We start from the raw sequence: 27,429 nt of genomic DNA on the forward strand, positions 1-27,429 counted from the left end.
ACAGAGGAGCCTGGTAGGCTGCAGTCCATGAGATCCAGAGAGTCAGACACGACTGAGCCACTTCATTCATCATCACTGTCCAAATGATGAGGTGATAGTTGCAGGTTTTTCCAGCGTTTCCCAACTTTTTTCAGAACATTAAAAAACAAACAGTTTTTCAGCATAAATTGCATCTAACGCGAAACTTTTTTTTTACTTTAGGTTAATTGAAGTTCTGCTCTTGCATGTGGATAAAGAATTTGGTCTGGCTCTGTTTAAAAAGACTCTGTCATGTGTAACCTGAGGGCCACTTGTTAAAAGCCTTTCTCTGTGCGTCTGCCTTTTCTAATCCTCAGGTGCTTTGGCAAGCAAGATACGACGAAGGGACACTCTTGCTATCAAACTTGGCAACAGACCGTCTAAGAAGGAATTAGAGGACAAAAACATCTTGCAGTGCACATCTGAAGAAGAGAGGCAGGAAATCCGACAGCAGATTGGAACCAAGCTCGTCAGGTGATTGCTGACGTTTGGGAAGAGTTCTTACTTTTCCCTCTCTTGCAATTCCCTGCCTGACTGAGATCACTGTGAATTCCTCCTGGAAGGGCATACGTGGCCTCTCTGATCTTTTAATGTTGGTCTTCAATGGTAAATCACTTAATGAGCCTGGCTTAAAAAAAAAATACTGTTTTTTACTTTTTAATTTTTTGGCCATGCCCTGTAACATATGGGATCTTAGTTCCCCAACCAGGGATCAAACCCATGCCCCCTGCAGTGGAAGCTTGGGGTCTTAACCACTGAACCACCGAGGAAGTGCAAGGCACCTGCTTATTGGTCCAGCTAGCCAGTTGGCTTTGAGGTCGCCAAAGCCTGATCCAAGTAGGGACAGGCTCTTTCTATAAAGGACCAGTTAGTAAATATTTCAGGCTTTGTTGGCCAGACAGTCCCTGTTGCAGCTGCTGGACTGTGCTGTTGTAGCATGCAAGCAGCCATAAACAACACAGAAATGGATGAGTGTGGCTACATTCCAAGAAATGTTCTTCACCAAAACAGGCAACAGGCCACATTTGACCTGCCACCCACAGTTTGCCCAGCCACCCATAGTTTGCTCATCTCCTGGTCTGATTCATGGACTCCCTAACATTGCTGTGATTGCCTCAAGGTTCTGCCCTTGGGGCTGTGAGACGATAGAAATATTAGTTAGTGTCAGTGGCCAATTACATCCAAGTCAGGGAACCATAGCCCCTTAATGAAAACTTCCCACTTTTTACTCCAAATAAATAGTCTCTGACTGTACTTCCTGCTTTTAGTCATTGTAGGATGTCTACTTTGCCACTTGTGTCTTCGAGAGCCCATGTAATTGGCAGGGTTTTTTTTTAATTATTATTTTTATTGGAGTTATTTATTTTATAATTGCTTTGCAATGTTGTGTTAGTTTCTGCTGTACAACAAAGTGAATCAGCCACGTGAATACATATATCCTTGCCCTCTTGGACCTCCTTTCCACCCCATTCCCCCCAACCCACCCCTCCAGGTCATCACAGCACCAAGCTGAGCTTCCTGTGCTGTGCAGCAGCTTCCCACTAGCTATTTCACACATATTAGTGTATATATCCTAATCTCCCAGTTCGCCCCACCCTCCCCTTCTCCTCCTGTGCCCACATGTCTATTCTCTATGTGTGCATCTCTATTCTTGTCCTGGGAATAGGTTCATCCATATTGTTTTTCCAGATGCCACGTATATTCATAACTGGCAGTTTTAATAGCAGTGAGTGCTGAAGCTCTCCTTTTTATTATCAATATAAGCTTATTTAAGTATTATTTTGCTACCTTCCCTCACACTGCATAAAAAAAACAGGTTGCATCAACCACCAGAACAAAATTTGGAGGTGGGAGAGAAGTCCTCCCCTTGCTTGAGCGTGGGAGATTTCTATGACTGTAATGTACCTGCAGGGGTGGCCATGAGGGTTCCAGAAGCCATTATCTGTTTTCCAGATTGGGGCCAAGCCCAGCACTTATGCTGGTAAAATAAATGGTACACTGAAACCGTGGATCCTAGTGAGCACTTAATACAATTAAGTATTTTTCATTAAGTTAAATTATTATGTATCCCTTAAATTGGTAAAATACTTCTAAACATTAAACCCAATATCAGCAACTTTATGAAAAAATAGACATGTCTACATTGCTCTAGTTCAGTGTTTCTGAAGAGCGACTTAATATGAGAAAATAATTCTAAAGCAGTATTTCTTTACATGATAATACTATCTGGAAGGTTTTACACAAGAAGGAAATAATCCAACCAGGGGGAGAAAAAAAGACGCTATATTTTACAAAGATATTTATTTCAAGGGTATTTATTGCAGTGACAAATTAAAACAGACCCCAAACACTCCAAGACAGGGACTGATGAAGAACACTGTGAGAAGTTGACACCATGAAACAACCATGTTGTTGTTGTTCAGTTGCCCAGTGGTGTCCAACTCTTTTCGACCCCATGGACTGCAGCACACAGCCATCATCTCCTGAAGTTTGCCCAAGTTCATGCCCATTGCATCAGTGATGCCATCCAGCCATCTCATACTCTGACACCCTCTTTTCCTTCTGCCCTCAATCTTTCCCAGCATCACAGACTTTTCCAGTGAGTTGACTGTTTGCATCAGATGACCAAAATACTGGAGCTTCAGCTTCAGCATCAGTCCTCCCAAAGCGAATTCAGGGTTGATTTCCCTCAAGAGTGACTGGTTTGATTTCCTTGCTGGGACTTTCAGGATCTTCTCCAGCACCACAGTTCTAAGGCATCAATTCTTTGGCATTCTGCCTTCTTTATGGTCCAACTCTCACAACCATACATGACCGCTTGGAAGACTGCTGCCTTCACTATATGGACCTTTGCTGGCAGAGTAATGTCTCTGCTTTTCAATGCACTAGGTTTGTCATAGCTTTCCTGCCAAGAAGTGATTGTCTTCTGATTTCATGGCTGCTGTCACTGTATGCAGTGATTATTATCTTTATGTTGATAAGTTCTTTAATGTTTAATTTAATAGATGTATAATTTATGTGGGGCTTCTCTGATAGCTCAGTTAGTAATGAATCTGCCTGCAATGCAGGAGACCCTGGTTCGATTCCTGGGTCGGGAAGATCCCCTGGAGAAGGGACAGGTGACCCACTCTAGTGTTCAGTGTTCTTGGCCTTCCCTTGTGACTCAGCTGGTAAAGACTCTGTCTGCAATGTGGGAGACCTGGGTTCGATCCCTGAGTTGGGAAGATGCCCTGGAGAAGGGAAAGGCTACCCATTCCAGTATTCTGGCCTTGAGAATTCTGTGGACTATTGCAAAGAGTCAGACACTACTGAGTGAGTTTCACTTTTGGGGGGGCTTCCCTAGTAGCGCAATTGGTAAAGAATCTGCCTGCAATTCAGGAGACCTGGATTTGATTCATGGGTTGGGAAGATCCTCTGAAGAAGGAAATGGCAACCCACTCCAATTCTCTTGCTTGGAGAATTCTATGGACAGAGGAGCCTGGTAAGCTATGGTCCATGGGATCACAAAAGGTCAGACACGACTGTGTGACTAGCTTTCACTTTTTCACTTTCATAATTTATTTAGAACCATTGTAGAGGGATAAAGAACCAGGAGCCTTTAATAATTTATGAGATTTCAGTGGGCGAAGAGGGAGAGAAGGGCATTACAGATAAAGAAAGTCCATAAGCAAGAGAAGAACAGTGTTTTTGGGGGACAATATAGTACAGATATGTAATATAGGATACATGAATGGCACAAAATTTGGCTGGCGTAGATTTTCACTGAGGCTTCCTGTGGGCTCAGATATTAAATGAATTTCAGGATAGCTCTGCTGCTGCTGCTAAGTCACTTCAGTCGTGTCCGACTCTGTGTGACCCCATAGACGGCAGCCCACCAGGCTCCCCCGTCCCTGGGATTCTCCAGGCAAGAACGCTGGATTGGGTTGCCATTTCCTTCTCCAATGCAAGAAAGTGAAAAGTGAAAGTGAATTCGCTCAGTTGTGTCCGACTCTTCGCGACCCCATGGACCGCAGCCTACCAGGCTCCTCTGTCCATGGGATTTTCCAGGCAAGAGTACTGGAGTGGGGTGCCATCGCCTTCTCTGTCAGGATAGCTCTAATGAAGATTAAGTGTTAGACTTTTTAATGAGTTATTCAAGATAGCATTGATTTTAATTCTTCATACCATTTCTATACAGCCATAAACAGAGTTGACAGTATCTTGTACTAAGATTGCCTTTCATGTATAGTAGTTTAATTTGCACAAATTCAGTCTACATCCAGAGGAAGTTTTTGTCAGTGATTAACAACAAATTAGTAATGTAAGTAAGACCAAGACCAAGGGTTATTAGGACATTGAGCTCTTATGTATAAATGGTTAGGTACTAATCCCAACTGAGCCTGGCTTTTCTCAAAGGTAGATGGAAAGGGCTTATGTAGCCCGAGATAACTTTATATGCATGGTAAAATTATGTGAGATCCCAAAGCAGTGTTTTCCTGAAAACACTGTACAGTAGAGATTGATCATCTCATGAGTTGGTATGATCCCTGAGCAGCAGCGTTTTCTTAGATTCTAATGATTTGTATGTTAATTAGGGTACAGGCTAAGCTGATCTGAAAGAAACTGTTAATTGCTCATTCATGTCTGACTCTTTGTGACTCTATGGACCGTAGCCTGCCAGGCTCCTCTGTCCATGGGATTTCCCTGGCAAAAACATTGGAGTGGGTAGCCATTTCCTTCTCCAGGGTATCTTCCTGACCAAGGATTGAACCTGAGTCTCCTGCACTGTAGGCAGATTCTCTACCATCTGAACCACCAAGGAAGCCCCTTAACAGAGACCAAAAAGTGCCATGGTCCAAGCAAGGCACTTTGACGTGTTTGTTTCTTTTTGACATAGCAGTGTAGAGAGAGGTGGGCTGTCCAGGGTGGGTGGGGTATGCAGCTTCTGGCAGTCAGACAGGTTCCCAGGTGCCTTCCATCGTGTTGCTCTTTGGTCTCCATGATATCCCCATCTGTATAATCTGAGCTGGCCCACATGACCATGTTCAAGTTCTGGCCTGTGGAAGAAGGAAAGAGAGAGAAGGGAATACACTCCCAGTCATTTTAAGGGTAAAAAGCAGACGTTACAAACACCACTTCTGCTCACATCCCAGATCACAAGAACTCAGTCACGTAACTGTACCTTGCCACTGGGGAGGCAGAAATTTATAGTTGTGTGTTTAGCTAAAACTCTGGGAGTTCTGCTTCTAGACAAAAGAAGGGAGGATGTGTAGTTAGCAGTCTTAGCCACAATCTCCAGTCTCCAAACTATTGGAATGGAGGCTTTTATTTTGTAGGCTTAAAAATGGATTTTTGTGAAACGTTTCTGGTGATTCAGTGGTAAAAAATCTGCCTTGCAGTTAAGGGACTTGGGTTCAACTCTTGGTCAGGGAACTAAGATCCCACATGCTATGGAGCAGCTAAGCCTGCACACCACAGCAAAAAAAAAAAAAAAAAATTCCCCATGACTAAATTAACATCCCATGTGCCACAACTAAGAGCTGACACAATCAATCAAATAAATAAATAATTTTAAATGGATTTTTGTTTCTCAAAACATGAAAAAATGCAGCTTTGCTTGTTGCTTTATTTTGCATCTCCCACTAAGGGGACCTTGTTTGTAACCTGCCGTGTATCTGTTTTGTCATCATAGGAGACTTAGCCAGAGGCCCACCACTGAAGAATTAGAACAGAGAAATATCCTGAAGCGTGAGTATCATGTACTACACAGTGAATTCCTTGGGTAACCATGAACAAGCTCCCTCTAGAGACGATCCATTTATCAACAGGGAACCTTAATATATTTATTCACAAATGATTGAAATGACCCATTTAGATCACATTTTAATACAATTATTTATTTGTCATGTTAAAAATAATTTCTTGAAGTATGAATTTAATTTTATGGCTTGAAGCCTGATATCCCCCACAGCAGTTGTGGTTGTGACATTTGTTTTTAAAAAGCATGAAATATATTCCATGTATTCTTTCACCCAGATACTAAAGAGAAGAAAATGCTTTAGTGTGCTTGCAACTAAATGTCAAAGAAAAGGCCTAAGAATCCACAAGGAAATAAATCAAACATTCCTATATTATTATTAATAATACAGTTTGTTGCCAGGTTTAACAAATGACTCCATTTAAAACAGGATTTTGGGAAAAGGAATTTTTCAATCCATTTCATTTTCCTTTGTTATGATAACACTTATTTCCCTCTTGAGTTATTTATAATTTCTCAGCTCCTAAGGAGTTCTCCGTTCATTTTCCTACTTCATTTTCCCATTCTTTTTCCCCCGTTATTTTCTTTGACTTCACTTTTTACTCATCAGTCTGGTCGTATTTACGTTACTGGAGTTCATATGTTGAAGCTATAAAATGAATAGAAGCAGCTTGTCCTGCTGTAGTGGATCGATGTGGTTACTAACCGCAGTGAGTTAAGTAATGGATATTTTTAAATTGAGCCTAGCTGTAGTTTTATATATTATTAGCCCAGTTTCAAAAGAGCTTTTTATTGTATGAAATATCAAAGAGTAGGGCTGGGCAAAACTCCAGAGAGTACTGTAATAGTAATGAGTCGCCAGTGTGTGGGAAATCTTTTTCAACCAGGCTTTTAGAGTCAAGTTGGCCTGTCTGGATGATCCCCATTCTCCAAGTGAGTTGTTTTCTTTCCCAAAGGAAAAGAAAGATTTTTTTAGCAGCATATGTATTCTGCAGTTGCTTTTGCTAAGAAAACCCAACTATGAAGACTGTCTATGAGGTTCTTTCCTTGGGAAGGTTTCTTTCTGGCTGTGAGCATAACTGAAATGGAACCCAAGGACTTAAGTGATCATCAGTGTGTAGAGAAGCCAGTTTGGAGATGGGAAAAGTCATGGCTAGATAAGAAAAAAAAAATTTGTGTTTAGCTTTCTGAGGAAGAAGAATGAAAGCAACGTCTAATTTTGACAAAAAATCTAAACCAAAAAGACTCATGGCTTTTGATAATAGGTTCCTGGGAAATACTGGTGGAATTAAATTGTAGATAAGCTCAAATGTAGTCCATAAGCTCCTGAAACACAGAGTGTGTCTTATTGGCTGCCTGATGCAATATCTAGAAAAAAAGAAAGAGTGAATTCTGGGTAATTCTTTCCTGCTCCTGGGAGACAGACTATGCCAAACCACACTGGTGTTTGGTTATTTGAGGAACTGTTTCATAGATCTAGAAATTTATTACACACTGATCTTAAGTGCTGTCTTGGAGTTTATACTCCATTTTCCTGGAGGTTCAGGAAAGAGTGAAACGCCAAAGTCGACTTCAGATTTGACTCCAGCCCCTTTTTTTAAAACTTCTTTCTTAGTTTGTCTGTGCATGCTTATTCTGGAAACAAAAGACAGGTTTCCAGTCTATAGAGGCTGATAAATGGCTATGATCTCCTGACACAATATTGTGTGGCCAAGGGAAGCAGAAAAGAGAACTGGTGGAGGTCGCCCAGAACATTCTTCTGAGCAGTCTCAGGGAACCAGATGGCTTCATTTTCCCATTCTCTTTCCTCCTCTACTTTCCTTGACTTTACTTTTTACTCATCAGTCGGGTCATATTTATGTTCTTCCATGCAGATTACTCTTGTTTGTTTCATCTCCAGCTTTTTGTTCAAAAGAAATATGCCTGTCTATTTGAAGAAGTGTGTGTGTGGTGTGTGATTTTTAAGGATACATGCTTAACTGGGTCATCCTTTCTTGACAGATTAGGGAGCTAATTCACAGCATAAAACATTCAACAGTTCTCAAATCCAAGCCTGTCACTAGTTTCATAAACATGAATCAAATGGCACACAACGCTCATGGCTTTAATCAGAGACCACAGGACAAATTTTATTTCTTAGTATCATTCCCAGTATCACACCTAACTTGATCTCTTTCTTATTTTAGTGCATCTAGGTGTTTTTTTTAAAAAAATATATATATATATTTAAGTTAGATTTTTGTACTAGTTTCTTAATATTGTTAAAATAGAAAGCAACTTTTGGTGCTTGAAAGGTCAGCTTTTGCTTCTCAGGAAAACAGATGTTCATGGGACACCTTTGACAGGGTAGGGATAAAATATTCAGATCTTCTTATACTATTTAGTTATGACTATAATTCCAGCTCAATCTTCCATAGAAAAAAACATGTGTTAAGTCATTGAGTTCTACATGTATTTTTCCCTGGCATTTTGTTATGAAATTTTTTAAGCATACAGAAAAGGTGAAACAATTTTACAGTAATATCCATGTATCTACTGTCTATATTCTACCATTAACATCTTACTTTGTCACACATCTGTCCATCTATGGAGTCATTTTGTTTTGGATGCATTTCAAAGTAGGTTTATTACTGCATTCTTGCTTGTTAACAAGACCCATAGAGAAATGTAAAACAGCACAAAGTGAAAACAATCTCACGAAAAAATGTTTAGCTGTTTTTGAACCCATCTTGTCTGGGTTGGTGAAGAGCATCGTCACTCTGGTTGCTGGCACTTTGCTGCTTCTCTGTTTCTCCTTTTAGCTCCTCCATATGAGGTTCTGGGCAGCACTTGGAGGGCAAGTTTCCTGCAGTGTGCACTGATGTTCAACTGCGTGTGTTGTTTGTGGGTTCACGGCAAGTGCTTTCTGTGGCTGTTCTGACTCTGATGAGCTACTGAGGGCAAGATTTGTCAGTGAGCCAGCAGCTTCCTTCATGAGCATTCTTCCAGTCTGTTTAAAGTGACATGTTTACATCCTACTTTATAATTAACCCTCTAATAATTTTTTTTTTAAGTTCTAGAAACTTGGTGAATTTTTTCAAACTAAGTTTAAGGTTTAATTTTGACTCTTAGTAAAAGATTTAACAATGACTATTTAACACATTCAGAGGAAGAATCACATTAGGCTTCTTCCACATCTCACCCTCTTCCTCTAATTTCTTTAGAAACATAATGTCAAAAATGGAAAATGTAAGGAAGTCAGTTCCTGATGTTAGAGAGGAATTCCCAATTGGTATATAAAGTCCTGTGTATTTAACTAACTACAGTTGGCCCTTCTTTTTTAAAAATATCACTGGCTGACACCTAGATGTGCAGTGTGCTTCATAGAGCAAAATTAGGTAATAGTCTCTTTAAGGAAATGAAATTTCATATATTTAATGAAAATTGGGGCATTTGTTAGCTTTGAGTCATATTAGATGACGAGTATTTTGTCTTTGAAAAGTACTTTCGAAAATTGTAGCATAATCATTGTATAGGAAGAATGACTAAAAAGGTTTTAATGATTATGTTTTTTTTCTTAAAATCATCAAATACCTAACCTTGTAAAGCCCTTGTTTGGATCACGTGAACCATGAGTTTGGTGTTTGTCTGTTACAAGTAATTTACAACCCACATGCCTTATCCAACTCATATAAAGTATTTGACCCTAAGGATGTATTTTAGGGATATCAAAGGATATGTATTTTGTGAAGCAATTAGAAAAACCTACAGTATTTTCAGAAGAAATCTGAATTATAATCAAATTTTATTTGGCTCTCTCAGACACAATGAAAACATACTAACTAGTCATTTCTTGTCTTACAAGGTGATTTCAGTTTATGTCCACTCTCTGTCTAAATAACCAGACAGATTGTCCTCTTTCTTATGAATTAAAACTAGCATTTCAGAAGAATGTCAAAACTTTTCCCTGTCCAGATAAGGAAAATTAACAGAGAATTTAGCATGCTCAGCAAGCAAATACAAATGTTGCAATATTGAATACTGATATTATATTCACAGTAAAAACAGTCTTAACAGTAAGAAGTCTATTTGATTTTAAAAATTGTAGAGGAGACTTTTTCAGCTCTTTGGTTGAGCTTTTATACTAAGTATGACTTTCCTTCAGTAGAATTCATTATGGCACTTTCTAAAAGATAATCTTTCATAAGCTTTGGTATCCGAGAATCTGTGCTCACTTACCAAACAAATACTGAGCTACAGGAAGCAACCAAGAGAAGTTCATCAAGTAGCAAGCATTAAATCCTGAGCAGTGTTTATTTCTTTTAAAGTTCTGGACATTTTTTTCTTAATCCCATCTGTTGGACAGCATTCATTTGAGTTGGCCATTAAATTGTACTACTTGGTGAAGCACTGGAGAAAGAGAAGACTTTGGAAAGTTAGAGTCACAAGAAAATAAATCATCCACATCAACCAAACACCATAACCCCATTCAGAACATTCTGGTTTGAAAGCAAAATCCAAAGAAATGATTACATTCTGCTTCTATGGAAATCAAAGCAAAAAAATCAAGTATTTTGCTTGGATTTGAATGGAAATCAGCAACTCAGACATGCATCAGATGGTTTTAATTTGTTCTTTTGATGTGAACAGATTTTCACATGAAGACTAGATCCAGTAATGTTTTTATCTGAATTCAGATAGATTGTTCTTATACGCCTGTGAGATGATCAGCAGTGAGAGACTTTCACCAGAGTAAGGGCATTCTCGGGTTTTTTTCAGAAGGAAACAAGAAATCAGGAGGCAAAAGTTTTACTGTTAGTAAATAAACCAATGCTGTAAGGAAAAAAATAATATATCTATAAATCAATGATCAACCTTTCTGCAGAATCTTGAACAGCTTTTTAAAGATGTTGGTGGAGTGTTTGATCAATGTGAAGTCAAATACCTGGCCTGATCTACTTTTCTGATTATATAATCTTTTATAGTAACTAAATCTTCATGCCTTTCCTCCCCTCCCCCACTCAATTAATAAACAGAAAAAAATGAAGAAGAAGAGCAAGAAGCAAAAATGGAACTTAAACGCAGACTCAGCAGAAAGGTAATGAAACTATGACTGTTAATGAGCATGTGTATTTTGAGATATACTTCATTTTTAAACTGTAGATCAGTGCTATACATGTAAATCTGATATTTAGGAATATTCCTATTAACCTACTAACCATAAACATTCCTATTAACCTGCTAACTAGTCACAGACATTAAAATAAATGTAATGCTTATAATGTAAATTATGTTTATATTAACAATTGCATAATATGCTAATTTTGAAAAGTTGACAATCAAAAGTTCTAAATTACATGTGCCAATTATGAAAATAGCATAATCTGTGTGAAAAAATTTAAACACCACAAGAAACAGAAAAGACTGGAAAATCATGCAAATATCTCCCATTCATAATAGCCATTATTAACATTTCAGTCTATAGTTTTAAAAAACGCTCACACTTTCCACATGGTCTTTGAAATACTGAATAAATATTTGGTTATTATTGAAGATTCTGAACTGAGTGAGTAATTTATAAAGTGAACTTAATCATCCAGCTTGCCTGCTGCAATGCTACCCAAGTTGACAAATGGTTTTGCTCCAAAACTCAGTCGGTTGTTTCTGCTGATTTATGAAAATAAAAATCTGATACTAAGACCATAGCTTTTTTCTTTAAGTATTAAAATAGTAATAGTCTTCAGAAAAATTAAGCACTATCCGAATTTTCATGTATTATAAACACCTTGTTCAGACATTCTTTAGATAAACCTTTCACACCTGAATCAGGCAGGAAGGCTAAAATATGACATCTGCGGCAAAGTGTGTGACCTGACCCACATTTAATCTGGGCTGGCTGTGGATTCACAGCAAAAGCATTCACAGGCAGGTAGAAGAAGCACTCCATTCCCATTGGAAGGGTGGAGACTGTATTTCGAGAGGTTTCGGTTTTGATTTTTAGGGCAAAAGATCCTTAGTTCATCTCTTTTTTTCCTCAAAGAGCCTAAACATCAAATAATAAGCTGAGAAAGATGCTGTAAGCCATTCTAGAGATGGCTCTTCTAGCAATTCATGGCCGTTAAGTTAACAGCTCCCTCGGAGGAAGGGTATGGCAGCCCACTCCAGTATTCTTGCCTGGAGAATTCCAGGGACAGAGGAGCCCGGATGGCTACAGTCCATAGGGTCACAAAGAGTCAGACACGACTAAGGCAACTTCGTGCACGTGTTACCAACTACAGATGAGCAATAACCCCTTCCCCTTGCTCAGTCCACTCCTGTCATACATATGATCTTTTCTCAATCCGTTTGGGGGCTTCCAGGAGACAGCAGACCTGCCCTACCTCCGATTGCCTGTACTGCACAGAGCTCCCTCCTACAGGTGCAAAACATTCCATAGACCTAATAGCCACACTGGGACTGGCACAGCTCTGAAGGACAAAACTGGATGGAGAATTTCTAACCTGTGTGGCCATTGGTTACTTGCCTTTTGGGAAGTCACCAGAGGCAAGGGTTTCTCTACTTCCTCAACTGTATCCACCCTGGAAAGGCAGTAAGAAGCTGCTGCTAAGTCACTTCAGTTGTGTCCAACTCTGTGCGACCCCATAGATGGCAGCCCACCAGGCTCCTCTGTCCCTGGGATTTTCCAGGCAAGAATGCTGGAGTGGGTTGCCATTTCCTTCTCCAATATATATATAGGACAGTAACTGAGACGATAACAAAACCACTTAGATTGTTCCTTCCTTTGTCCATCACCTACCAGGGCTTTATGAATATAGAGGAGCCAAGTTGCTATATCCCAGGTCAAATGGGTTCAGGGTGTAGACCCAGACTATCTAAGAATCCCTGAATGCCTTGAATGTTAGAGCACTGACGGTTCAGCCTCTGGTTTTACTCAAGAGGAAGCTGAAGAAAGGGAATATTTTTGACTACAAAAGCATCCATTTTGGGGTGAGCATGCTTAATTTTTCCAAAAATTGAGCCCATGCAGATAAGGAATGATTCCAAAGAGGTCCACTTAGATCATAGATAGTCTGGCTGTGTATATATATATGTATATATATATGGAGAGAGAGACTGAAAATGGACCTTTTCTGTAAAACAGAGGCCTGAGTCTACCTAACTGACAATACTATGGCACCTCTCAACTGAGAAAGGTTGCAAAATCATGAATCTTTATATTGGAGAGTGGATGATACCTGTCAACCAGGGGCTAAGTTTCTTTAGTCTCTTAAGAACCATTTCTGTCTTATTCTTGGGCTTGAGAAGGGTCCAAAAGAGGAAAGCAAATGCACACAGGGTATGGTAGATTAAATATAACTGTAAATTTGAATTTCACAAAGACCACAGACAGAATCCACCTAACTGGAAGTGTCTTAAAGGTTGCAGCTGGTTTTAAGCAGTTGTGACCTCCCTAAAGTGCAGTTTTCCAGTAAGTCCCCCCTTCATCATTCCTGCACATCAGTTTCCCTGGCCAAGGGTAAATGTCAAATCTTGGCCTGGGTCCTTAGACTCTCACAGAAGACTGTTGTAGGCTCACCCTTCACTGGACTATTTCTTTGTTATAACTTTGTGCATCTGTGAATATGCAGGTATAATGTAGAAGGAACAGGGATTTTTATTCTCATTTCTACAGTTTGTAGGGCTTCTGTCTTGATAATTCAGTCTTTAAGCCAGCCATTCCATATCTGGATTACTATTGTGTCTGTACTGCTTCCTGTTCCCCATGTCAGAGATGCCAGGCAAGGTGGGGAAGATAGCACAATGCAGCCAGTTGCCAAAGATTGTGACCTATCTAACAAGGATGATTTTTATAGCCTCAAAATTAGGGCATACTGCTTTCTAGTTCTCATTAGAAACTCCCAAGATGCTGCTGCCTTTTTTTTTTTTTTTTTTTATCTGAAAGTGACCTTATAACTTTGAAGTTCTCTATAGAAAAACATGCCACCATGAGGCTGTAAATGGTTTATTGAACTATCCTTTTTTCTTTATCCTCCTGCAGCTCAGCCTGAGACCCACAGTGGCAGAGCTGCAGGCTCGAAGGATCCTGCGGTTTAACGAGTATGTGGAAGTCACCGATTCACCTGACTATGATCGCCGGGCAGACAAGCCCTGGGCCAGGTTAACACCTGCAGACAAGGCAAGACTTCAGTGGCATGAGCCATGATTTTATTTATTTATGATTTTATTGCTTTTCTGAAATTGCCAGTACCTACTTACCCTCTACTTAGTCATCTTGGGAGATTAAGTATTACCAAATATCCTAATACTTTTCTGCCTTTGATTATTTAAGCCACTTAAGTGATATATTTAATATCGGCATAGTTCTTTCAACTGAGTTTCAGAAAAAAAACTTGTTCTTAGTTACCATGTAACCCATCTGCAAACAAATCTGAAATGGGGTGGGAGAGTGCTTTCCCACAACCATTATTTACCCTTACTCTTAGAAAATAAACAAGTTATTCTTGGAAAAGGTATTGATGTGTATTGAGGCTGGCACACATTTTCTATAAATGGCCAGAAAGTCAATATTTTAGGCTTTGTAGGCCATCCAGTCTTTATTACAGTGGCTCAACTTTGCCTTTGTAGCAGGGAAGCAGCCATAGACAATATGTAAGTGAGTGGATCTGTATGTGGTCCAATAAAACTTTATAAAAACAGATGATGAGGCAGAACACTCGATGACATAAATCAAAGCAAGATCTTCTGTGACCCACCTCCTAGAGTAATGGAAATAAAAACAAAAATAAACAAGTGGGATCTGATTAAAAGCTTTTGCACAGCAAAGGAAACTACAAACAAGGTGAAAAGACAACCCTCAGAATGGGAGAAAATAATAGCAAAGGAAACAACTGATAAAGAATTAATTTCCAAATATATACAAGCAGCTCATACAGCTCAATACCAGAGATGCAAACAACCCAATTGAAAAGTGGGAAAGGGACCTGAAGAGACATTTCTCCAAAAAAAAAAAAACACACAGATGGCTAACAAGCACATGAGAAGATGCTCAACATCACTCATAATTAGAGAAATGCAAATCAAAACTACAATGAGAGACCACTTCACACCAGTCAGAATCATTAAAAAGTCTACAAACAATAAATGCTGGAGAGGGTGTGGAGAAAAGGGAACACTCCTGCATTGCTGGTGGGAATGTAAACTGATATAGCCACTGTGGAAGACATAATGGAGACTCCTTAAAAAGCTAGGAATAAAACCACCATATGACCCAGCAATCACACTCCTAGGCATATACCCTGAGGAAATCAAAACTGAAAAAGACACATGTACTCCAGTGTTCATTGCAGCACTATTTACAATAGCTAGAACATGGAAGCAACCTAGATGTCCATCAACAGATGAATGGATAAAGAAGCGGTGGTACATATAGATACTGGAATACTACTCAGCAATAAAAAGGAACTCATTTGAATCTATTCTAATGAGGTGGATGAAACTAGAGACTATTATACAGAGTGAAGTAAGTCAGAAAGAGAAATATGAATATTGTATTCTGACACATACATATGGAATCTGAAGAGATGGTACTGATGAATTTATTTTCAGGGCAGCAGTGGAGAAATTGACATAGGGAACAGACCTATGGACATGGTGGGAGCAGAGGAGGGAGAGGGGAGATTTATGGAGAGAGTAACATAGAAATTTGCAATACCAAATGTAAAATAGATAGCTAATGGGAATTTGCTGTATGACTCAAGGAACTCAAACAGGGTCTCTGTGACAGGCTGAAGGTTGGGATGGAGGGAGATGGGCTGGAGGTCCAGGAGGAAGGGGACATGGGTGTATCCCTGGCTGATTCTCCTTGACATATGACAGAAAGCCACAAAACTGTAAAGCAATTATCCTTCAATTAAAAACTTAAAAAAAAAAAAAAAAAAGATCGTGGACCACATTTGGCCTGTGGGTCATGGTTTACCAACCCTCAATCTCTTTCCTGCCTCACGGTTCAGAAAAACTGCAATATATAGAGGGTTCCATCATGAAGAAAGACAGTTTTATGAGTATTATGGTTACATAGTTAAAGAATTTTGCCAATCAGTTGTTTGTTTTTACATTTTTCATTTTAAAGTTTTCCTGATCTCCCAAATAATGGTTTCTAATTTTTGTCTCTGAACAAAATTTGGTATCAAATAAACCCATGTCATACCCAGTCTTAACATTAGAACTAGGCGTTTAGTTATACTCTATGCTGACACCATTTAATTGAATTCATTCTGTAAAGCACCTAGTATGGGTCAGGCTCATATTGGAGATATAGAGTCAGTAATTCTTAGCTCATAAGAAGTGAAAACTAGGAAGGAGTAAGGTTACAAAGGAAGAATGTTCCGAATGAAAAGGGAATTCTGGAGGCTGAGAAATAGCACCCAGGAAAGCCAATCAGTCCCTCACTGAAAGGACTGATGCTGAAGCTGAAACTCCAGTACTTTTGCCACCTGATTCGAAGAACTGACTCATTGGGAAAGACTCTGATGCTGGGAAAGATTGATGGTAGGAGGAGAAGGGGATGACAGAGGATGAGACGGTTGGATGGCATCACCGACTCAATGGACATGAGTTTGAGCAAGCTCCGGGAGTTGGTGATGGACAGGGAGGCCTGGTGTGCTGCAGTCCTTGAGGTCGCAAAGAGTTGGACACGAATGAGCGACTGAACTGAACTGAAGCCAACATGAAGAGCCATTAAAAAAACACTGAAATGAAATATCTGAGGTGGGGAGAGAGAAGAATTGCCCAGCAGCCTGGGGAGGGGAGTGTCTGCTCACAAGTGGTTGGTTACGTAGTGAGAGGAGGCATTCTAACAGACTGACAGTGGAAGGAAGCCTGACTGTGGTGGGAACCCTGACAATAAAACACGGTCCCAAGAGTCTTGCTGTGAAGAAGAAATATAAGCTAGTCACTTGAGGGAGAATGATTGGGGATGCTGCAAGCTTGAGTGAGTAGATTTGGAAAATGAGAATATCAAGAGAATGATTTTTTTTCTAATCTGTGGGAAATACTCGAGCCATCTTTTATGCCATGAGAAAGGAGCCAAAAGAAAGGGAAAGGTTGCCTCTGGGAGAAAAAGTCAGTAAGTGATAGAGTGGTGCATAATCAATGGAGCGGCAAGTCACTGCTTATGCAGAAAAGGTGAGGAGAAAACCCTTGAGGGTGGGATGGTCAGCGAGGCGGAGGAAGGTGCACTGAAAGAGGAGGCTTTCCCAGGCAGGTGGAATCACGTGGATTGAGGGCAGCCATGAGGGCGTGAAGGAGACTGTGATACTCAGGTCCTGGGTCAAGCCCACCATCAATCACTACCACGTTTCCTGAAGGAACTAGTCAAGTTTATGGGTTTCCAAGAATTGCCTATAAACTACTTAATGTGGTCTCTTGCCCTTAGGCAAGAGAGACCAGGTCATTGACTGTTGCTCAGCTGACAGATGGGCTTCTGTGGAGGGTCTGAAGTGGCTTGTTTACATGTCTGGTGCCTTGGCAAAAAGTGAAAAGAAAGTGTTAGTAACTCAGTTGCATCTGATTCTTTGGGACCCCATGAACTGTAGCCCCCCTAAGCTTCTCTGTCCATGGAATTCTCCAGGAAAGAATACTGGAGTGGTAGCCTTTCCCTTCTCCAGGGGATCTTCCTGACCCAGGGATCAAACCCCAGTCTCCTGCATTGCAGGCAGATTGTTTACCACCTGACGATGTCTCAGAGGCTAGGCTTAGCCCTAGGCTCAGCTGGGGCTGTCCACCAAACCACCGACATGTGGCTTTTTCAGCATGGTGGCCTCAGAGTTGTTGTCAGATTTCTTACATGGTGGCTGGCTTGTCCCAGAGCACATGCCCAGAGAAAACCAGGTAAAAGCTGCGTGGACTTTTCTGACCCAGCTTTAGAAGGCACCCAGCCTCACTTTCCCAACATTCTCTTAGTTCTAAGCAAGTCATAAGGTCAGCTTAGATTCAAAGGGAAGGTAATTAGCTCTATCTTTCAGTGGGGGGAATGGTGGCAAGGTCAGATTGCAGAAGAGCGTGTGAGCTGGAATTATTATTGCTGCCATCTTTGGAAAATGCAGTTTGCCATTTCCACCATTCCCAGTTGTTATGTTACTCAAATGTTGAACTTCAGAAAGGCAGGTAGAGGGTGGCCAGGTAAATGAGTAGAAATCCCATGCAAGTGCAAAGTGTACAAGCAGTGAGAATCTAAATGATTAACCACCCTCGTGTGTAAACTGCATTTTCCCATATGCTCGAAATACTCCTTCCTAACTCTTGTTTGTTATTGGAAGGTAAAGTTTATCCACCTCGAGCTATAATAACAGAAAGGGTCTTTCTTTTAAATTTTGTTATTGAAACAAGAATAGATTCTTGTGCTGAACTTGAACTTGTAGGCTGCAGGGGAGATGTATTTGGTCAGGTTTTCTTCTGCAGGCTTAAGGTCTGTTCATGAGTAACTTGAAAGCACATGACATTCAAGTTTCCCTTGCCGATTGAACCCTGAGCAGCAGAGCTAAGCCAGGGGCCTCTCCACCCATACACGAGACTCATTTTCTCCTTTGGCATTTTCTCTCCCCTTAACCCTAAGATTTCTGAAGGTCTCGATGACTGCATTTTTAGAACTGGATTTGTATTGTAGGTTTTTTTCCTTCCTTAAAGAAAAATAAGAACAATTTCTTTTTAGATAGAAAAAAAATGTTGTATACTTTTTAAAGATAGAAAAAAAGGCAATTTAAAATACTTCTTTTGCTGTACACCTGAAACTAACAGATTGTAAATCAACTGTACTTCAACAAAAATTTTTTAAAAGAAAATAAAAATGCTTTTAATGTATAGTACTTTGTATACACACAAGTGACTCATGTTCATTGGCAGAAATCAGAATATTCAAAAATACAAGATGAGAAAATAACAATTACAGTGCACATCAATGCATGATATTTTTAAGAGTTCCTAAAAATATTGTTTTTAACCTAACACTGGGAAAGATCATTTATTTTCTCTTGATGTTAAAAGATTTGTATAGTGAAGTGTTACTTATTGCCCAGAGATACTAAAAGTATCAACAGTCTTAGGATATATTTTATTTTAGAATGAAAATGTATGCTAATTATCATTACTATAAAAATCATTTCTGGATTTCTGTTGCTTTTTACCTTAAAACATTTCATAATATATAATAAGATTTATAATAATATAGTTTTAGTTAATTGATAATAAAAACTTGTATTTACCTTTCATATTAAGAAGTTTTGCTTTTGAACTATATATCCCATTTAAAGAAAAAAAAAACTATTGAAAGTAAATATTTCTACTTATGCTCTCAGAATAAACATTGAACTTCCTGCCAGGCTAAAGAAGCCATCCTTTCTCTCTCTTTTGTTAGTGCTATTTTCTTAGCCCCACTAAGATACCACTTTGCATTTAAAATTTCTTTGAACTTCAAGTATAAAGAAAAGGGATCAGTGTCAATTAGTCAATAACCAATCAATGCCCAGTCTATGAAAACACTGTGCCAGGTGCTCTGGGAAATGTCATAAATCTGGTGTGTGTTAGTCACTCTTTGCAACCCCATGGACTGTATGGCACACCAGGCTCCTCTGTCCATGGAATTCTACAGGCATGCCTACTGGAGTGGGTAGCCAGCCATTCCCTTCTCCAGGGGGATCTTCCCAGGCCAGGGATTGAACCTTGGTCTCCTGCATTGCTGACAGATTCTTTACTATCTGAGCCACCAGCTGCTGCTGCTGCTGCTAAGTCACTTCAGTCATGTCCAACTCTTTGCAACCCCATGGACTGCAGCATGCCAGGCTTCCCTGCCCTTCATCATCTCCTGGAGTTTGCTCAAAACTCATGTCCATTGAGTCGGTGCTTGGGTAGAGCACAAGAAACAAATACACATATAGTAAGATATATGTGGCCTATGTAATCTACATATGGCCTATATCAGTATCTGTGCTGAGGTAGATGAACCCTAAGGTGACAAGTAGAGCCAGAGAAGGCCATCAGCTTGGCTTGAAGACCAAGGCTCACACAGCAGTTGCCATTTCCCTGGGATTGGCCATGGAAGCTCCATGGGTGGGGAGGGCAGGCTTTAGAGCTGGGTGCTTATGGATTTGATTCCTGCTTGGCCACTTGGTAGATGTTTGACCTTGGCCAAGGCATTTAACTTGGGTTTCCTCACTAGTAAAGTAGATCCAATTAGATCTATCTTAAGAATTAGGTAGGTTATTTGTGAAGTTTCAGCTCATCAGTAAATGGTAACTCTTACCAGTATTATATTCATGGTCAAGCTTGATAATTTAAGCTTTGTTCCCCACTGGTGACATTTTCACTACTCACTGAAGCCTCAGTTTACAGTCTAGTCTAAATGTATCCAGTGAAAGAGAATCCAGAATTTTTCAGATGATACATGGGTTTGTCCAACAAGTTACCTAGTAGTCATTTATTAAAAACCTCCTAATATATTAAGTATTATCTTAAATGCTGGGAACATAAGAATGAATAGAACACACCACCCTTCCAGAGATACAGTGTCTAAACAGGTCCTAGGAAAGACTGAGATTTTAATGCCATACGGAGATATTCTTTGGCTTGTTCGTGCTTACCCAGACAGCTGAGTATACTTACCTACCCATGGCATTGATCTTGGTGAGTAGTCAAGAAATCCTCTCCATGTTAAATATCAGATTTTTATCAAAGAAATAAACAAAAGACATGAAACTGATGGGAGTTCTAGTTCATCCTGGCTTCACAGATTGTTATTTGAGAAAGCAGCAAGGTTTGTGTATTCAGCAAATCACCTGTTGCCTCTGGCCAGGCTGACCCTTGAGTGGACTGGGAGGGATAAATAGATGTTCTGTTACCAGTCATCACAAGTAACCAGTCATCAGTTTTAAACCTAGTTCCAGTCTTTTTTGTTTTTTTCCTTTGTCCTTTCATAATTCTCATGGTACCAAAAATTACTACTTGGTGCCAGTACTGTCTTCTGTGGGCTTGATTTGTTTCTATCTTAGAAATACCTAGTTTTGGCTGAATGACTTCCCATGGTTGATAGAACTCAGCACCATTCAGGCTCCAATCCCACTAACTCTGCCTACCTCTTCCTGTCCCATTATCTTTCAAAAAAAAAAAAATATATATATATATATCAGTCCCAGGACTTCCCTGGTGGTCCTGTGGTTGAGACTCCATGCTTTCAATGCAGGGGGCACGAGTTCAATCCCTGGTCAGGGAATTAAGATCCCACATGCTGCAGGGTGAGGCCAAAAACAGACAAACACACACAAAAAAAACAACTCAAAAAAATATCAGTGCCATTTATACTTATGTGAATAATTATTAGACTTCAATTCTTGTCTCATTTGTATAGAAAGGAGTTAAGATTATTGTCCATGCATTTTCCTAACATAGAGGACATTTAATTACTTTTTTTTCCTTTCAAAACTCTCTCAGGAAACTTTAAATGATAAGAGGGAGTAACTTGTGGAATAAAGCCGTGGTCTTTCTTCAGTAGATTTTTTAAATGAGTATTGCATTCCTTTAACTGCCTAGAGTCACATCTTCCTGATGTATCTTTTCAAATAACCAGCCCCTGTAATTTCCCATCATATTCACTGCCTGTAATTGACTCGGCATTTCTAATTATAACCAGCACACATAGTGTAGAGATCTGAGACAGTTATGTGGATGACATAGGCCCTGGAGTTCATTTTATTAGAAAGAGTGTGGGACTTGAAGTAAGAGGGCCTATCTGTCTCCGTACAGAGTCGTCACAATATTAATGACTGTATCCCTGTGCTATACATTATATCCCTATGACTCATTTATTTTATAACTGAAAGTTTGTACCTCTTAATCTCTCTCACCTATTTTACTCATCCTTCTTCCTACCCCTCTTACCCCTGGCAGCTACCAGTTTGTTCTTTGTATCTATGCATCTGTTTTCTGTTTGTTATGTTTGTTCATTGGTTTTTTTAGATTCCACATATAAATGAATCATCATACGGTATTTATTTTTCTCTGTCTGACTTAGTTCACTCAACATAGTACCCTCTAGGTCTATCCATGTTGTTGAAAATGGCAAGATTTCATTATTTTTATGGCTGAGTAATACTCCATTGTGTGTGTGTGTGTGTATACGTGTGTGCGTATACTATATGTAGTATAGTATACATACATACTATATGTAGGGACATATACTATATCTTCTTTATCCATTCATCTACCAGTGGACACTTGAGTAGATGAAGGGAAGCTTTTTGATAGATGTTAATTGGTGATGAGTATAGAGAGTCTTTGCTGTTTTAAATATGTTTCTTTGTTGGCTACGTTGGGTTTTTGGTGTTGCGCTCAACAATTAGAACTGGACATGGAACAACAGACTGGTTCCAAATAGGAAAAAGAGTATGTCCAGGCTGTATATTGCCACCCTGCTTATTTAACTTCTATGCAGAGTACATCATGAGAAACGCTGGGCTGGAAGAAACACAAGCTGGAATCAAGATTGCCGGGAGAAAATATCAACAACCTCAGATATGCAGATGACACCACCCTTATGGCAGAAAGTGAAGAGGAACTAAAAAGCCTCTTGATGAAAGTGAAAGAGGAGAGTGAAAAAGTTGGCTTAAAGCTCAACATTCAGAAAATGAAGATCATGGCATCTGGTCCCATCACTTCATGGGAAATAGATGGGGAAACAGTGGAAACAGTGTCAGACTTTATTTTTGGGGGGCTCCAAAATCACTGCAAATGGTGACTGCTGCCATGAAATTAAAAGACGCTTACTCCTTGGAAGAAAAGTTATGACCAACCTAGACAGTATATTCAAAAGCAGAGACATTACTTTGCCGACTAAGGTCTGTCTAGTCAAGGCTATGGTTTTTCCAGTAGTCATGTATGGATGTGAGAGTTGGACTGTGAGGAAGGCTGAGCGCCAAAGAATTGATGCTTTTGAACTGTGGTGTTGGAGAAGACTCTTGAGAGTCCCTTGGACTTCAAGGAGATCCAACCAGTCCATTCTGAAGGAGATCAGCCCTGGGATTTCTTTGGAAGGAGTGATGCTAAAGCTGAACTCCAGTACTTTGGTCACCTCATGCAAAGAGTTGACTCATTGGAAAAGACTCTGATGCTGGGAGGGATTAGGGGCAGGAGGAGAAGGGGACGACAGAGGATGAGATGGCTGGATGGCATCACTGACTCGATGGACATGAATCAGAGTGAACTCCGGGAGTTGGTGATGGACAGGGAGGGCTGGCGTGCTGCGATTCATGGCGTCGCAAAGAGTCGGACACGACTGAGCGACTGAAATGAGCTGAAATGAACTCAGCCTTTCTTTAGTTGCAGTGAGTGGGGTCCATTTTTCCTTGCAGTGCACAAGATTCTTGTTGTGGTGACATCTCTTGTTTTAGAGCACAGGCTCTAAGCGTGGGCTTCAGCAGTCGTGACATGCAGGCTTAGTTGCCCCTTGACATTTGGGATCTTCCCAGACTAGGTATCAAACCGGTGTCCCCAGCATTGTGAGGTGGATACTTAGCCACTGGACCATCAGGGAAGCCCCATTCTTCACTATTTTAGCTCCTGGTTCTGGGTATCAGTTTTTACAGTGAGTAAAGAAGAGTGTCCTTACTGTTGATCTCATTTGTGAAACAAGATATGTACTCTTATCACAGGGAACTTGGGCCCTGAAATGTTTCTCTACTGGATTCATCCTCTTTCAAAAGCCAATGGCAAGAACCATGGCCACAGTTCCCAGCCTCAGGTTCCTCATAGAAACTACAGGGACTGAGGAATAGATTTGGAGAGAAAAACAATGTGTGACTGTAGGATTTAAGGGAGGTGGGAGGGGGGTTCATGTTTGGGAACGCATGTACACCCGTGGTGGATTCATGTCAATGTATGGCAAAACCAATACAGTATTGTAAAGTAAAATAAAGTAAAAATAAAAATTAAAAAAGAAAAAGAAGAGCAGAATAGAAAAACAGAAACAATATTGTAACAAATTTAATAAAGATTTTAAAATGGTCCACATTAAAAAATAAATAAACATAAGATTGAAAACAGCATTGGGGAAAAGCTTATATATTGCAGAGTGATAGCTAGCGACGAGACAAAGCCAGAGAGAAGCCTCAGGGATTTCTTCTGTTTTTCTCCTTTTCTAAAATACATCATTTTCCAACCACAAAGTGTGTATTCTGGGCTCTGTCATTCAGTTGTGTCCAGCTCTTTTCGACCCTTTGGATTGTAGCCAGCCAGGTTCCGTGGGATTTTTCAGGCAAGAGTACTGGAGTGGGTTGCCATTTCCTCCTCCAGGGGATCCTTCTGACCCAGGGATCAAACCTGCATGTCCTGTGTCTCCTGTATTGTAGGTGGATTCTTTACCTGATGAGTTCGCGGGGAAGCCCCCCAATCACAAAGTAGATTTTCTTATCACCGTGGTTTGTAACTTCATTCTGTGTTTCAGCTGAGAAGTCCGTTTCTCAGAGGTTCTGAAGATGCTTTTATGAGTATTTTTTCATTTACAAAACTTCTTCATAAGGACTTCCCTGGTGGTTCAGTGGTAAAGAATCTGCCTACCAATGCAGGGGACTCTGGTTCGATCCCTGTTGCAGGAAGACTCCACATGGTTCAGAGCAACTAAGCCCGTGAGCTGCAGCTACTGGGCCCGTGCATTTTAGGGCCCATGCTCCATAACAAGAGAAGCCACCACAATGAGAAGCCTGTATACCACAACCAGAGAGTAGCCCCTGCTTGCCACAGCTAGAGCCATCTGCCCACTCCCAGCAACAAAGATCTCAAGCAGCCAAAAAAAAAAAAATCTTCTTCATAGAAAAATTAGAAAATAAAGATAAGCATAAAATTGAAACCAAAAAAACCATCCGTGATCTAGCCAGTATTGTTAGTGATAACCGGTGTTAACATTTGAATGAGTATCTCAGCTTTTCAACCTGTAAGCATCTCTTCCAACCCCAGCATGTACATGGCTTGGATGATGTATTCAATAAATAATAATGGAAACAGCATTCTTCTAGATATTTTCTTTGAGTGGCTTTAAGTGCTGTGCTGAAATGTTTAATTCTAATTGTCTAAACTTTCAATACCAAAGAATAAATAGCAATTGCCTTCTCTGTAGCTCTGTGGCAGCTTGTCAAAGCCATGTTGCTGTGGGTGGTATGAAATGCAGAACTTTCATAGGAAAATGATACTGTTTCTCAGAAAAACTCATGACCTGTACTATCCTTGTGGTCATCGAGGATGCGGTAGGCGTGTGACTCATAGATCAGGCCCCAGGGTGGGTTTGGCAAAGGCCCCCTTCCTCTCTGCCTTGTCAGTGACACTTGCAGAGATCTGTCCTGGTTTTTGTTTGGCTGTAGTATCGATACTACATTTATCCCATCTTTAGAGGTAGGAACTCGAAATTCCTTTCTTCAAGAGACTTCATAAAAGAATGTCTGCTTCATTGATTCTATATATGCTGAGGAAATGTGTGCTCTAACTAGAAATTCTGTTTGTCTATTGTTTCCTACTTAGGCAGCAATAAGGAAAGAACTAAATGAATTTAAAAGCACAGAAATGGAAGTTCATGAAGAGAGTCGACAGTTTACCAGGTAGGTATGCAGTTGTGCAAATTAAAAATGAGTAAGATGGTAAATTTTATGTTACATGTATTTCATCACAATTTAATTTTTTAAAAAATATAGGTTAGCACAACACCATCTAGTGAACATTTCTGAAATTAAGTCCTTTTTTTTTGTTTGTTTTCTTCCAAAGAAGTCTGAATCATTCTAGACGGCTGTGTTTTGGTTTCTTTCTTCGTTTTATATTCTGGTCCAAAAAACAAGCATCAGCATCATTTATTCTGCTCTTAAAGAGACTCAGTTGAAGTTTTATGCCCAGAACAGATGCTGGTGAAAGTCAGTGTGGGCACAGACATGTCTACATTGGACTCACAGTAGACATAGCTTAGAAAGGGTAGAAGCTCAGTTTTTAGAAGGCATAGCTTAGAAAGGAATCTGATTTTTACTGATGCCACAGAAGCTCACTATAGTCCTACCATTTTTTCTGCCAACACACTTCAGTTTCACAGGCTGCTAAAACTGGAAGAGGCTTGAGTGATCATATAGTCTGACCCCCGTACTTCATAGGTGTTCTGTTTATTTCTCTCGTATGGGTTTAAGAGCTTTGCTATATGTGTGTGTGTGTGTGTGTGCTCAGTCGTGTCTGACTCTTTTGCCACCCCGTGGACTAAAGCCCGCCAGGCTCCTCTGTCCATGAAATCTTCCAGGCAAGCTTCTTTTCCACTACAAGAATCTTGGAGTGGGTTGCCATTTCCTACTCCAGAGGATCTTCCAACCCGGTGATCAAACCCATCTCTTGCATCTCCTGCTTTGGCAGGTGGATTCTTTACCGCTGAGCCACCTGGGAAGCCCCTTTGCTATATATACATAACAGATGTTCTATAAGATTTTTCAAGGAATTTGCATGTCAGTCAAATCTTTGAAGCCTGTTGTTGTTCAGTCACTAAGTGGTGTCCTACTGTTTGCAACCTCATGGACTACAGCATGCCAGGCCTCCCTGTCCCTTACTATCTCCCAGAGTTTGCCCAGGTTCATGTCTTGAGTCAGTGATGCTATCCAACCATATCATCCTCTGCTGCCCTCTTCTCCTTTTGCCTTTAGTCTTTCCCAGCAGTAGGGTCTTTTCCAGTGATCAGGTGGACAAAGTACTGGAGCTTCAGCTTCAGCATCAGTCCTTCCAATGAGTATTCAGGGTTGATTTTTTTTAGGATTGACTGGTTTGATCTCCTTACTTTGAAACTTAAATTGTTTTAAAAAAAAACATACTGGGACAGATGATTACATGAAGAATACCATGGTAGATCTTTCTGGAAAGCAAATACTGATCCCAAAACTAGAAACAGCCTCTGTAAAGCAGCCTTACATCAGGGTGTGATGGTATCTGCAATGGGTTTTGTTTTGTTTTTTTTTGGTAACAGCTGATATGAATGTAAGCTTTAAAAGTGTTTCCCACAATGTAGTGGTTAACACTCTTTAATGTCTTTGAAGACATTGGTGGAGGAGTGGGTGAATTAGATGAAGGGGATTAAGAGGTACAAACTACCAGTAATGTACAGCAAAGTAATGGACAGCAGAGGAAATATAGTCAGTAATTTTGTAATAACTTTCTACAGTGACAAATGGTAACAGACTTATCATAGTGATCACTTCATAATGTATAAAAATACTGAATCACTTATGTTGTATATCTGAAACAAATATAATTCCCAGGTAACTCAGCTGGTAAAGAATCTGCCTGCAATGCAGGAGACCCCCCACCCTACCCCCGCTTGATTCCTGGATCAGGAAGATCCCCTGGAAAAGGGATGGGCTACCGCTCCAGTATGCTTGGGCTTCCCTGGTGACTCAGACTGTAACGAATTCGTCTGCAATGCAGGAGACTTGGGTTCAGTCCCTGGGTTGGCAAGATCCCCTGGAGGAGGGCATGGCAACCCACTCCAATATTCTAGCCTGGAGAATCCCCATGGACAGAGGAGCCTGGCAGGCTACAGTCCATGGGGTCGAAAAGAGTCGGACATGACTGAGCAACTAAGCACACACAAGTCAATTACAGTTCCATTTTCTAGAGAATTAAATTTCCAGAGAAGGAAAAAG

General features: G+C 40.2%; 1 protein-coding gene across 2 annotated transcripts in view; it reads left to right on the forward strand.

The window, feature by feature from the left end:
• The window catches only part of PHACTR2 (phosphatase and actin regulator 2), a 140,472-nt gene that overhangs the window by 103,870 nt on the left and 9,173 nt on the right, over positions 1 to 27,429 (forward strand). For both annotated transcript variants that reach the window (XM_068985162.1, XM_068985163.1), the window contains 5 exons: positions 336 to 492; positions 5,690 to 5,745; positions 10,771 to 10,832; positions 13,773 to 13,910; positions 25,289 to 25,365. In XM_068985162.1, the coding sequence (XP_068841263.1) occupies positions 336 to 492; positions 5,690 to 5,745; positions 10,771 to 10,832; positions 13,773 to 13,910; positions 25,289 to 25,365 (490 nt within the window). The remainder of the gene's footprint in view (positions 1 to 335; positions 493 to 5,689; positions 5,746 to 10,770; positions 10,833 to 13,772; positions 13,911 to 25,288; positions 25,366 to 27,429) is intronic.

The sequence above is a fragment of the Capricornis sumatraensis genome, chromosome 13, assembly GCF_032405125.1.
Source record: "Capricornis sumatraensis isolate serow.1 chromosome 13, serow.2, whole genome shotgun sequence".
Taxonomy (NCBI): domain Eukaryota; kingdom Metazoa; phylum Chordata; class Mammalia; order Artiodactyla; family Bovidae; genus Capricornis; species Capricornis sumatraensis.